This window comes from Ambystoma mexicanum, chromosome 7q (assembly GCF_040938575.1).
Source record: "Ambystoma mexicanum isolate Mex_15411 chromosome 7q, UKY_AmexF1_1, whole genome shotgun sequence".
Lineage (NCBI taxonomy): Eukaryota > Metazoa > Chordata > Amphibia > Caudata > Ambystomatidae > Ambystoma > Ambystoma mexicanum.
The window spans coordinates 1,121,560,956-1,121,574,658 of NC_090941.1; the positions used below are offsets into that span (position 1 = coordinate 1,121,560,956).

A 13,703-nucleotide genomic window follows, 5' to 3' on the forward strand; every position below is an offset into this window, starting at 1 on the left:
TTTTGTTTGGGGAACCCTGGAGCAGAATGTTGCACAAATGGCACAGTATAAAACCTCCAAATAAACAAATAAATAAATGTCCAGCAACATGCATTGACATTGTCAACATTTTTGAGAGGTATATGTTATCTGTGTTATGTATAGATGACACTGATCCCCAAGATGAATTAGCTGGCACATATGATTGTAAATGTTTATATTGTCCAATTTAGATTATTGGGTGTCCAGTCTTTTTACTGCAGAAATGTAACTGCAGATTAGTTACCACATTTTGTATCACATTTCTGCAGCAAAATGCAAGTTATGAGGGTTGGGTGAGGCAATATGAGATGGAGAAAGGGTGGAGGTGGGTAGACGGACAGGGACAGGTTTCTTCCCCGGCATTGTATAGCTAGAAAACACATAACAAGTTTTTAAAAATAGAGCATAGAAATGTCAGCTGAAAACACACAGGCAAGCAGATTATCGAACTAGCTCCATTGTGAATATCTTATCTGTGTATGTTTTCTAGTCATTGTCAGCCATCATCCTATGTCTCGTTTTACTATCAGCATATCAACTGGTGCACTCCCAGCACATAACGTTTGCATACAGTTAAGCTATCCACCCAGGGATTTTATTCGCCATCTGCAAACGTATCCTGTGTAATAGGTTTCTGTTTGTAGTGACATCCGTATTTTTTAGCTAATACAATATACAGATGCAATATACATTGCGTTGATAATGGAGGACACCACAGCTTTTAATATTTTTTTTTAACGTTTCATGATATATAATGTTTTATTTTGCAATATAAACAAATAAGATACAACAACAATCACTCAAATGATATCATAATAAAGACCATCTAATGAAGTCAATGGAAAGAGAAGAAATATATAAAGAAAAGAAAAAGGAAAAATAGTGAAAAGTTGAAAACAGTGTCTCAAATAACTTCAAAAGTATGAATTATGGAAAGCATCACACATTCATAAGGATTGCAGATCTGTGATATATACGGGTAAAAAGTATAGTAAGTCATGAAACAATGGCAATCTCCAGGAGATTGAGTTATACAAACTTAACCCATAATCACCCATAAACATCAAGGAAGCTTCCCCATATGTCCCAAAATGTATAAATGTCTCCCGCCTGTTTGTGAATAGCTTTCTCATAAGTGGAGACGATGAGCAGCTCCTCCACCCAGTCATCAATACAAAAGGAGCCACTCGATTTCCAAGATCTTAATATCATTTGTTTTCAATCATGCAAGCGCGGAGAAGCCAGATCCTTTTGCTGAATGACATTTCCTCCATCAGAGGTACATCTTCCAGAACCAACAGAGAGGCAGTCATGGGGACAGCACAGCATAGAATCAAACCCAACCTCTCACATACACCCTCCCAAAACGTTTTAGTCTTTGGGCAGAACCAAATAAGATGACAGAGGGTGCCCCTTGAGTTTTTACATTTCCAACTAAGTTCGTTCTCCAGAAGGTGTCTTTTGAATAACCTCACGGGCGTCCAGTAGGACCGAAAAAGAAGCTTTTGTCTGTGAGGCTCTGAGGCTCCAGTCCATACTCATCAGGTGTGTATTTTCACAGCAACGCCGGCAGCAATTCTGATCAACATCTTCCCCTAGTTCCTCAGCCCAGATGGTCGGTAACCTTAGGTCTCCCTTATGGCAAGCCTTTAAGACACCATACATAGTTGCTGCAGGATCAGAGACACCTCTGCAGATCTGTAAAGTCGACCAAGCAGTGTTCTGAGCCGCCAATCGAGACACATCCAAACCTGCAGTAATAATGCCCTTTAACCTCCGATATTCTGCGTATGAGCAATCCGACATGTCAAATGAACTGCATAATTGTGCATATGATATCTATTTGTCACCTTCAATCAGGTCTTTACGGTATTTTATAGCCCCAAAAAACCATCCTGGCCCAAATAGAACTTGCCCTTGTGATTTTAAAACCGGGTTGAGCCAGATGGAGGCATCAGGGAAAAAGTAAGTCTCAGTGTTCATGCGTTTAGAAATATCACGCCAACAGTCCTGTAAGAACCCAGTCAGTGGATTAATCACTTTAGATGTTTTTTTTTGGTCGTCAATTGAGCTTTTGATTCCAACTGCGACAAAGCGCTTACATTTTGTGTCTGTTCCTCACCTGCTCCTATGATCTTACATAGATGGTGAGTTGTAAATGATAGGTGATAGTCGACAAACTTCGGTAGGTACATTCCCCCTTGATTTAAAGGGAGCGGCATTTTCCAAAATGCTGGTCTTGGCGGTTTACCGTCCCAAATTAACTTTTGCATGATTCTGTCAATTTCCGTGAAAATTTATCCTGGCGTTTTGATAGGAAGCACAGATAAAATATAATTTACCCATGGTGCCAAATGCATTTTTATACAATTGATCTTTCCCCACGTGGACAGTTTCAAAAGTCCCCATCTATCTAGGTTAGGTTTGAGTTTCGGTAAGATCATTTTGAAGTTTATCGTTGGCAACCTCATCACTTCAGGACCAATCCAAATACCCAGATATTTCATCCGTTCCGGACACCAGGTAAACTGGAACTGAGCACAGGTGTGTCGCAAGCAAATATTGTTCACTGGGAGGATTTGGGACTTAATCCAGTTGCGTTTCAGGTTGCTCCACCGCTTGTACCAATCATCAGCTGAGCGCCTCACAAATCCAAGGGCACTTATGTCATTGGCGATGGTCTGCCAGTGTGCCTAACGTTGACCAGGTGTTGTCTTGGACTCTGCAGTCACCACCATTTTGTGGCTATGTTGCAACACATGGCTCACAAGTGCATTAAGCTCCTTGTCATTAAAGCAAGGCTTCCTTGACGTGCCAGAGTGTGTAGCCGTGCCTGGGGTCTCAGCCTGTCATGCCAGAGCACCCTTCTTCCTCTTTTTAGAAGGTAGAGCGGAGCCAGAGTGGCTAACGCAGCTCTGGTCAGTAGGGGCAAAATCACCGGTGGACTGGGTTGTTGGAGTGTGCGAATGCACATTGACCATAGGAATTGGTGCAGGCATTGTCTGAAGTGTGATGTTGGCAAGGGGAACATCAGTATGATGGACCAGGACCGACACTGTCCTGGCTGGGAGAGTCAGAGCTGGGGCGAATGGAGCTGCAGCTGCCCCTGCAGCCTCACCACCCTGCATACTTGGGGCAGCAGATGACATAGCTGCCCCAGATCCACGTGCCTTGGTGACAACTTGCACTGCCACAAGTGGCCTAGACTTGCTGGAAGACAGCCAGGGAGCCATCCTGTGCCAGGTCAGGTGCCACAATGGGCTGGTCCAACAGGGGCTGAGCTGGGATGGTCTCAGACACGTTTCCCTCAACCATGGGGGGACATGGGTGTCCCTGATTGGTCCTCCACACATGGGGGTCTACAGGCACCCTGCAAATCCTGGACACGTCCCCTACCGTGCCCACCACGTCCACCTTTTGAAGGTAAGCCACCTTTGCCTCCCTTACCGTTTGGTCGCCTCCCAACCATGGCACTGATGTTGTTGTGCGTATGGGAGGAGCAGTAAACTATTGTCCTGGGCAATTGGGGGTCAAAGGGGTAGGGTACTAGATGGAATTCGTACCCTAGTGCTCTAAGAAGGCTGTCTGTGACCCCTGGGGGAAGGTGATGGGTCACGCAATGCACAGGCAGCCCAAAAACAAAAATAAATGTGCACGCAACCCCTCGTAGACCACGTGCGTGGAAAAATGAACCCGCACTACGCTGTGGCACCCAGAAACACAAAAATAAGCGTACGCGTAATAGACGCAGCCTACAATGACCTCTGAAGGGGTACGCAACACACGGGGCAAGCACAGTTGCTAAGTACGTGCGGAACTCACCGACTGCCTGGAAAAAGAACGTGAAAAATACGCGCATGTGCGCGTTGGCAACACCCCTGCCAATAGAAGAATTGTATGCTGTCTGAGGAGACAGGACAAAAGGAGAAGTGAACACTGTTTGAGGAAACAGGCCCAAAAAAAGTAGAAAAATGAAAGCTGTCAGAGGTAACAGGGAGTACTAACTAGAAACGCTGTGAAGTAATCGCGTGTGAACCGACAAGAAGTACAGAATCCACCCACTCACTCTCCACAAAAAGCACGTAGAAGGAAATGGCATCCCACACGTACCTTTTAAACCGGCCCACACGTACACGTCACTTACGCGTGTACGTGCCCTTTCCTCCAATTACACGCGCTGACACTCAGACGTGCAGCTTTTCCACGTGTGATCTGTCATCACGTGCTATGAGGGAAACACCCGCGCACATCACGTCACAGACGCGCTTACATGCTAAGGGCCTTTGGTCCAATGAAATCGCGTGCATGCGCTGACACGCTTACGCGCTAAGGGCCTTTCCTCGAATTACACGCTGATGTGCAAGATTTTCACGTGCCAAATCACTCCGTATCAAGCTGGCCACGTGTTCACACATGGAAGACCACGCTCCTGTCCAGAAGGCCGAATTACTGCCCCCCAGAGACCCGAGCACGCTCCCACCTGCCATCTGCTGCTGCCTGATTGCCTGCTGCCCACGTGCCCTGCCATTTGCTGCCTGCACGTCAGCCAGGGGTGCTGTTGCTGTGACCACCCCTGCTGGAACCGAAGACTCCCGACTGGGATTCCATCGCTCCACAGCCCAGCCCCAGGACCCAGTTGCCCACCCACTCCTGCCTCTGGGTTTGCCATGTCAGGCACACCACCATCGGAGACCACTGGCAACCCCCAGCCAGAGAGACAGAGGGCCACCAGCTTCACTGCCACCGAAGTTGGTGTCCTGGTGGAGCAAGTCCTGGGGCAGTATGATGTCCTCTTCGGAAGGTCACGTGCCGACAAGGAAGGACAGACCAGGATCTGGATGGACATCGTGACTTCCATCAACGCGGAGCGAGTGGCAGTCCGGGAAATTCCATCATGTCAAGAAGCGCTGGGAGGACTTCAGGTCCAGGACCCTCAACAAGGCCCGGCGTCTCTTGAAGGCAGTGGATGCTAAGGGGCGCCAGGGCCACCTGTCGGAAGACCAAATGAGGGTCCTGGAACGTGTATGCCCAGCGCTCCACGTCCAGGTCCTTGAGAGGCAGACCCGTCTGGAGTCGAGCGGTAAGTGTACATGCATACTGATTGGAAGATGTGCGTGTGGTGGTGTGCCAGTAGTGTGCAGGGTGCACATGTGGTTTTGTAGGGCCATGTATGGATGTGCATGTACAGGGCCGTGAGGCTGAAACATGCGAGTCCTTTCATGTGTGAGACACATGGATGGTGTATTTGTGGGTAAGCATGCAGGCCAAATTCAGATGTGTGAGCACACATGTTTGGATGACTGTGTATGTCAGTTGTCAAGGTTGTGGTGTCACACATGGATGTTGGTTCCAGTTGCATGTATCTGCACTGTGTACATGTGCATGTATGTGTATCTGACAAGTGTGCAACTGTCATGCAACATGGATGCATGTGAGACTGATATGTAGAAGACTGATTGCCAGATGTGACATGGATGCCGATCTCATCACTGCGACACTTGGTGGAGGTGTACGCATGCATGTAAGTGTGGTGGCATGTGTGCATGTCTAGTGCACTCCCTGTGTCTCATGTGATGTCTGGCTCACCTTTGCCTGCTCATGCTGTTGTATGTGTATGGATGGTGCTGGCTGTTGCGATATGGCTGTGGAATAGCTCATGTGTGTGATTTGAAATGACATGTGTGTTGGGGTTTGTGATGCCATGTCTGAAGTTTGACAATGACAACTGTCATGTGTGTATGAGTCCATTGTACAGTGCCCTGATCCCTGTGTCCTATCTCTCCCTGTCTGCAGTGTCGACTTATGAAGAGGGCGGAGAGGGTGCTATGGAGCACAGCGGCAGGGAACGGACCGCCAGCTGGAGACGCAAGGCCCGGCTCCCCTCCCAGGTTGTCCTCTCATCAGGGAGTGAGGAGTCTGGTGCCGTGTCCCAGGTCTCAGCTACCGAGGGGAGGTCCAGGAGACGGAGGTTGGAGTTGGACTCCTCGGCAGCCGAAGGGGCACCTGAGACCCCACAGGGCCCGACGGAGGAAGAAGGCACGGAGTCATCCAGGTTGGTGGGGGGTTTGGTGGAGGAGGAGGCCGTGCAAGGGACAGAGACGGGGTCTGGAGGTGGGGATTCCACTGGTGCTAGTGGTGCAGTGCAGGGGTAGGGACAGGAGGCAGCACAGGCTGCCGCGGAGGTGCCTGCGTGTAATCCTGTCCCCGATCCTGTGACTGCATCATCTTGCACCAGCAGGGATACCTACGTCCAGACCCGTTCTCAGGGAGGGGATCGGATTACACCAACTGGCCTTCCTCTCCCTGCGGATGTGGCTATCCGGCACCGGGTTGAGCCTGTCCTGGGTGGGGTGGCGTTGCGTCAACGTGCCATGCGAACTGACCTGCAGTCTTTTAATGAGGAGACTGCAGGTCTTCTCGCATGGCTCATTGATCGCGTTGACCCACTGGGACAGCTCCCCAGGGCCGGATTCCTCCGTTTCCTGGACCTTGTTCCGACCCCCTCCTCAACTGAACCCCCTATGCGTCAGTCGTCCTCCATGCCATCTTCCCACCCATGTGTCACCTGGGTGCCCTGTGGAGCTGCCTCTGACCCTCCGGCCAGGCTGGTGAAGGACACATCCCCGCCAGAGTCGGGAGTCGGACATCCAGCAGGGGTGGCCACCTCAACAACTGCACCCCAGCTGGAGGAGGATGTGCAGGCAGCAGGATCCAGGGCACAGGCAGCGGCACAGCAGCAGCAGCAACAAGGTGGGAGCAATGATGGCTCTGGGCCTTCATCATCGGAGGGGCAGGCATCGGCTGGAGGGCAGGAGGATCCTGGACGGGAAGTGTCTTCCGTGTGGCAGCGGTTGGGCCATGCGATAGATGCGGAGTGGCAGCGGGCGGAAGAGGCACGGCTCACGATGGTCTGGGCGGAGAACTCCATGTGTAGGGCCCTGAGGCGTGCCGAGTGCCTCGAGGACATTCACAGGGACCAGGAGATCCAGATGTCATCATCCCTGTAAACCCTCGTGGCCATAGCAGAGGACCGCCTCCGGGACATCGAGCAGGAGTTTGATGCCCTGGCCCGGGACATCAACAAGTGAGCTGTTGGACTTGCCCGCTGCCCTTGTAAATACTTAGTTAGTTAGTATTAGGTTTCCTTTCGTTTTTTCTTTATTTTGGACCGCTTGGACAATGCACCACATTTTTGTATACCGTTTTTTTATTAGATAGTACTTTTTGGTAGGTTTCATTTCTTAAGTTGGGCTCATGGACCCTGGATCCTTCAATTGTACATAGTTCTACATTGGATTCGTCTTTATTAATATTTTTTTTGTGTTCACCATGGAGCAATGGTTTTTACTTTTTATTTTCCCTTGGATTTGATTTTTTGGACTGTGACTTTGGACAACATTTCTTTTTGGATTTCTTTTGCTTATGTTTTCTGGATTTTCATGATTTATTGGACATGGACCATTTCTTTTGTTATTCCCATTGTTGTGTGTTTAATTTGATTTACGTTCATGTTATCTTTAATATATATTTTTTTATACTTCCATTTGTGGTATTATCTCATTGGTTTCATGCATGTCATGATATGTGTTTTGACATTCACTTGCACCCATTGTGTGTGTGTGACGGACATGTGTTCATTTACATACTTGCCATTGGGGTTGTATCATGTAATTGGCATTTCTATGTGGGTGGATGCAATACTTGGGTGGGTCTTTGGCATGTGGAGGCTAGATTATGATGACGTGTTGGCTGGGGGACATGTGTCGGGGCCTGCTGGCAGGTGCCCTGCACTGCTGGGGGTTTGGCATGCAAGGGGACATGAGTGGGACATGAGTGGTGCCTGCTGGCAGGTGCCCCGCACTGCTGGGGGGTGGGTGCGCAAGGGGACATGAGTGGGGGCCTGCTGGCAGGTGCCCTGCACTGCTGGGGGGTGGAGATGCAAGGGGACATGAGTGGGACATGAGTGGGGGCCTGCTGGCAGGTGCCCTGCACTGCTGAGGCGTGGGGGTGCAAGGGGACATGAGTGGGACATGAGTGGGGGCCTGCTGGCAGGTGCCCCGCACTGCTGGGGGGTGGGTGTGCAAGGGGACATGAGTGGGGGCCTGCTGGCAGGTGCCCTGCACTGCTTGGGGGTGGGGGTACAAGAGGACATGAGTTGGACATGAGTGGGGGCCTGCTGGCAGGTGCCCTGCACTGCTGGGGGGTGGGGGTGTAAGGGGACATGAGTGGGCGCCTGCTGGCAGGTGCCCCTCAGTGCTGGGGTGTGGGGGTGCAGGGAGACATGAGTGGGACATGAGTGGGGGCCTGCCGGCAGGTGCCGCTGACTGCTGGGGGGTGGGGATGCAAGGGGGTAATGCGTTGGTGATCACTAGTGCAAGGTGACATGTGGCTTGACTGGGGGGGCATGCCCATGGTGGAAAGGCTGCCTGTGGGACATGACCAGGGGTGCAGGGTAGTCCCCTGTGGTGTGGGCTGCCTGCAGGGGCCTTGGAGGGTGTAGAAGGAACACCTGGGAGGACCCACACTGGCAATTCACGTGTAGGACTCCCATGCACCCCCGAAATACACGTACCCCATTCACACAGGGCCTATCGTGTGTAAAACTTCATGCGCACCCCAGTAATACACGTACCCTGCTGAAATCGTGTGTGGAACTTCCCACGCACCCCAGAAATACACGTACCCTGCTGAAATTGCGTGTTAAACTTCTCCGCTCCCCAGAAATACACGTACCCTGCTGAAATTGTGTGCGGAACTTCCCGCACACCCCAGTAATACACGTACCCTGCTGAAATCGCGTGTTAAACTTCACCCCACACCAGAAATACACATACCCTGCTGAAATCACGTGTGGAACTTCCCACGCACCCCAGTAATACACGTACCCTGCTGAAATCGCGTGTTAAACTTCCCTGCACCCCAGAAATACACGTACCCTGCTGAAATTGCATGTTAAACTTCCCCGCACCCCAGAAATACATGTACCCTGCTGAAATCGCGTGTGGAACTTCCCGCGCACCCGAGTAATACACGTACCCTGGTGAAATCGCGTGTTAAACTTCCCCACACCCCTGAAATACACGTACCCTGCTGAAATCGCGTGTGGAACTTCCCGCGCACCCCAGAAATACACGTACCCTGTTGAAATCACGTGTTAAACTTCCCCGCACCCCAGAAATACATGTAAGCTGCTGAAATCGCGTGTGGAACTTCCCACGCACCCCAGTAATACACGTACCCTGCTGAAATTGCATGTTAAACTTCCCCGCACCCCAGAAATACATGTACCCTGCTGAAATCGCGTGTGGAACTTCCCGCGCACCCGTGTAATACACGTACCCTGGTGAAATTGCGTGTTAAACTTCCCCGCACCCCAGAAATACACGTAGCCTGCTGAAATCACATGTGGAACTTCCCGCTCACCCCAGTAATACACGTACCCTGCTGAAATCGCGTGTTAAACTTCCCCACACCCCAGAAATACACGTACCCTGCTGAAATCACGTGTGGAACTTCCTGCGCACCCCAGAAATACACGTACCCTGTTGAAATCGCGTGTTAAACTTCCCCGCACCCCAGAAATACACGTACCCTGCTGAAATCGCGTGTGGAACTTCCTGCGCACCCCAGTAATACACGTTCCCCGCTCTGCGTTTGCTGTTTGGCAGCCCTGTATACTGGTCAAGGGTTAGCGCAGCCCTTTGCGCTGAATTGGAAATTTTGATGGCTTTTCCTTGCGTGAGGGCGTTCTTGGGGGCGTAACTGGCGCTGCTGCAGGGTCGCTGCGCCACTCTGCGCCACGGCTGGTTTTGGAGGCTAAAATCCATGAATACGCTGTGCGCGGAAATCGATTTTAGTGCACGCGGCTGGCGCAGACATTCGCACGCGCACACTGTGCGCCATCCGCGTGCGCCACTTTTGTGCGAAATTCTATGAATTACCCAACTAGTCTTTTATCATTGAACATATTAAATGATAGGCTAAGTATGAAATGTATGCCCCATCAAACACCAAGACATCGTGGCATAGTGGTTAAATGCTGGGCCTCAAACCCAGGGTTCAAGGCTGTATGTTTTTTTTAACTCATTTAATTTAATTAATTGAAAAGCAACATCCCTCGCACCAAAATAACACCACCGGAGTGGCTTTCGTGCAGAAAAGGGTGTGCCAAAATGGGCGCTGCAGCCGAATGCCCGTGCCAAATCGGCCCATGCCAAAATGATGGCACCGAAAAGGGGTGTATCGCTTGGAGAACGCTGCTTAAAAGGGTGTGATCTGTGGCAAATAAATTCATTTTACTGCGCATTGCCTAAAAACATGGCGAGTTCTCAAAGTTTTAAATATCTCATAGCACACAGCATCCACATTATTTTATTTTTAACCATGCTTCTGTCAGTCCTTGAAAGATTTGCACTCAAGAGACAATTTGCCTTTTGCTGAATTGCATTCTGGTATTTGTAGTCTCACAGTCAGGATGGGGGGAATGATGCCACAATTGTACACTTTTGCCTAACATAGTTCTATAAGGATTCATATATTTGAGTGACACTATGGTATGTGTACTTTTGAAGTTATCTTTATAAAGCAGAGTATTGTTGAAATCCAGACATGGGGTGAGGAGGGAAAATGATGAGAGGGCAAGTAAGCCTCAATGTGGCAAGAGAGTTTGCAATCCTAGGCACTGATGCAGTTATTTTACCCTGATTGTGGTTGCTTTTCAGGGCACCAGCAAAGGACACATGTGGGTGGAGAGCGTAACTTTTTTTCAGAGGGTGTGTGCAACCCCTTGTGTTTTTTTGAGGTTGGTAAGCTTGCTCAAGTATTTGGATACCAGGATTTTACATGGGTTGTCATGTTCCCAGGGCAGACGCTTACCTACAAGACCACAAGCACTTGTTTCATATTGGGATTTTGTTTTCCATGGAATATATCACTACAGATTGCTGGGTTTAAAAGGTGAGCACCTTTAATATTTTGCCAGCATATTTATTGAAAAATTTCCTCTCTGCTGTTATTTTTCTGGTGTTCATTACTTGTTTTTAAATGTACAATGCTATTTTGTCTTGCTCAGTTTCTTCTAAGGAGAAGGTCAATTGAACTGCATTTTTATATTTCACTTTAAATTATGTGGCCACTTACTGTGCATATATTCATGTGTGCCAGCATTTGATTTTCGCTATGGGGGCTAAAGAAACTGGGCATATGTTATTCTTGCAGCCAATCATTTTTTACCCTTTTGTGTGCTGCTTAAATGCGGGTAGTTGGGGTCGTGTGATGTATCACAATAGTCTCCAAGAGACCTGCCATAAAACAAGGGGCATGTAGCATGCTGCTTGACCAAAGTGTGTGATCCTCGGCAAATAATTTAACCGCACAGGGCATTAACTAAACACATTGGGAGTTCTCAAAGCCTGCAATGTTTTATACATAATAAAAGAAATAGATTTGTTTACAGCTACAGTGACATCAAGGGTGACCCAGGTCTCCCATCCATGCAGTAACCAAGATTGATTTTGCTTAGCTTCAAATGAGGAAAAGTCCAGCCCCCCTCAGGCCATGGTGCCTAAGAACCAAGACAAAGTTACAAGACCACTTAGAGCAACATGGCCCGAGGGGGCTGGCCCCTTCCTCACTTTGAAGCTAAGCAGTACTGTGCTTATATTCATGGGTGCTAGCTTTTGATTTTCGCCATGGGTGCAGAAAGTAGCTGGGCATATGTTATTCTTGCATCTGGTCATTTATTTCCATTTCTGTGCCGCTTAAATGTGGTTAGTTTGGGTTGTGCGATATATCACAACAGTCAAAAAGAGACCGGCCATAAAACAAGGGGCTTGGAGCACAGGACCGGACATTTTGGCATGGCCAGTTAGGTGCAGGTTGTTATGGCATGACCTTTTCGCTGCAGGTCCTGTTTTGGCGCGCCCATTTAGACGCAGCCATTTGGGGCAGCGATCTCTCTGCGCAAGGTTTTGGCGCGAGCCGTCACAATTGTCATGAACCTGCAGGCAATTTGCATTTTATAATATGGTTTGAACGTGAAAAAGGTTTATTTACTACAACATTATAAAACAGGATGGGGCTTGTATTACGCTGTCGTTGCAGAATTGAACACATATTAAACATGAAACACATTTATTTACTGCAACATTATCAACTGCATGCAACTATCCCTCACAAACAACTTCACACCATGTACACACACAAACGCTCACATCAAACACACACACATTGCATATACACCCTCTCAGATGACATGCCCACCCTCACACCAAACATTCCCCCTTACACTGCACGTATACTGCACATATATTCAAAAACAGGACTCTATGGGTAACATTATAAAACAGAAACAATTTAATAAAAACAATCTGATTTATGCTGAACACTGCTATTTAAGAACCCTGGCCTTGAAGAGCTCAAGCCGCAGCACTTCACCATTATGCTACAATGATGTTATGATTTGGAATTTCACAAGTTTCAATGTTAATTAAAAGAATGTCTTTGTAGCAAGCATTAAATAACCAAATACCGTAAAAAACAAACATAAGCAGCTGTACATACCTGAAGAGAGGAACCCACACAGCTCAGTCAATAGCAGCTGGATGTCTTCCAGAAACTCAGCGGCTTCTTGGTGATATGCTGCAAGAAAATGTTCTGCTTTATAAAGTTTCTCATACAGCATGCACCTGGCTGAACAGGAGGCCATTTTCACTTATTCTGATTGTCTCTTTAGTCTGCCTCTCCTGCCTGTAAGTAAAACATCTCCCAAAGCCACTCAATCACAAACTGATAAAGTGCCTGAAATCTACTTACCATATCTCCTCCCCCCATCATGTGGTGGGGTGTCAGCCATACCTCCTCCCCCCATCATGTGTTGGGCTTTCTGTTTATAATGCTTACACTTTGGTGCTTTTCTTTGTTCTGTTTGATCAAACATGGAGACTCATAAACACGAGGACAATGCCGATTGGTGCTTTTTTTATGTGAACTGATTTGCATGTTTAAACTTGCAGTTTTAATCCGTTTCTCACGGAAGACGCCCTTGCAATCTAGACATTATCTTCAGTTACATTCCTAAAAGATATATGAGATGATAGGCGATGTGTGATAGCAAATATGTCATAGATATTGATTGAGCCCAATGAGTTTCTGGAGGATAGCTCAGGGGCAATGTGGTCACCTTGGAAGCAACGCGAGGAGAAACACAGCTTTGATCCCCATGTCTGCGCTTAGAAACCTCTGGGTATTATGCTCTTTATAAATAACCAATTATAATTATTATAAATTCACTCACAACAATACAGTATTGTAAATGCTTTGGCCTGACCTCACACCTATCCTAAGCAAATCACTCTGCCGGATAGTGATGTGTGACAATAACTTAGTGGTCTTAAGCAGCAGGTGATACAGGGATTATTTTTGTTGTTTCTCATTAATAACATGATATACACGATGACATTGTGTTCCGATTGAGGCTGCCTTTGCCGGATCACTTTGAAATAAGAATTACTTTGGAGTTGAGTTAAAATATCTGTGGACATAGCTTGCTGGTCCAGCCTTTCCTCCAGTCGGTCACTCTATGCTGATGGTGAATGTTGGAAGGCAAAGAGTGTGAGCCAATGACCAGCTGGACAATTCTATACAGCGATGTGGGTGCTTAGAGTGCTGGCCTGTGTGATTAT

General features: G+C 48.3%; 1 protein-coding gene across 1 annotated transcript in view; it reads right to left on the reverse strand.

Annotated features, from left to right (window-relative positions):
• The window catches only part of LOC138528682 (nicotinamide N-methyltransferase-like), a 150,422-nt gene extending 137,637 nt beyond the window's left edge, over window positions 1-12,785 (reverse strand). The window contains exon 1 of the mRNA XM_069640539.1: window positions 12,583-12,785. Coding sequence (XP_069496640.1) covers window positions 12,583-12,727 — 145 coding nt within the window. The 5' untranslated portion in view covers window positions 12,728-12,785. The remainder of the gene's footprint in view (window positions 1-12,582) is intronic.
• Window positions 12,786-13,703: the final 918 nt, after the last annotated feature.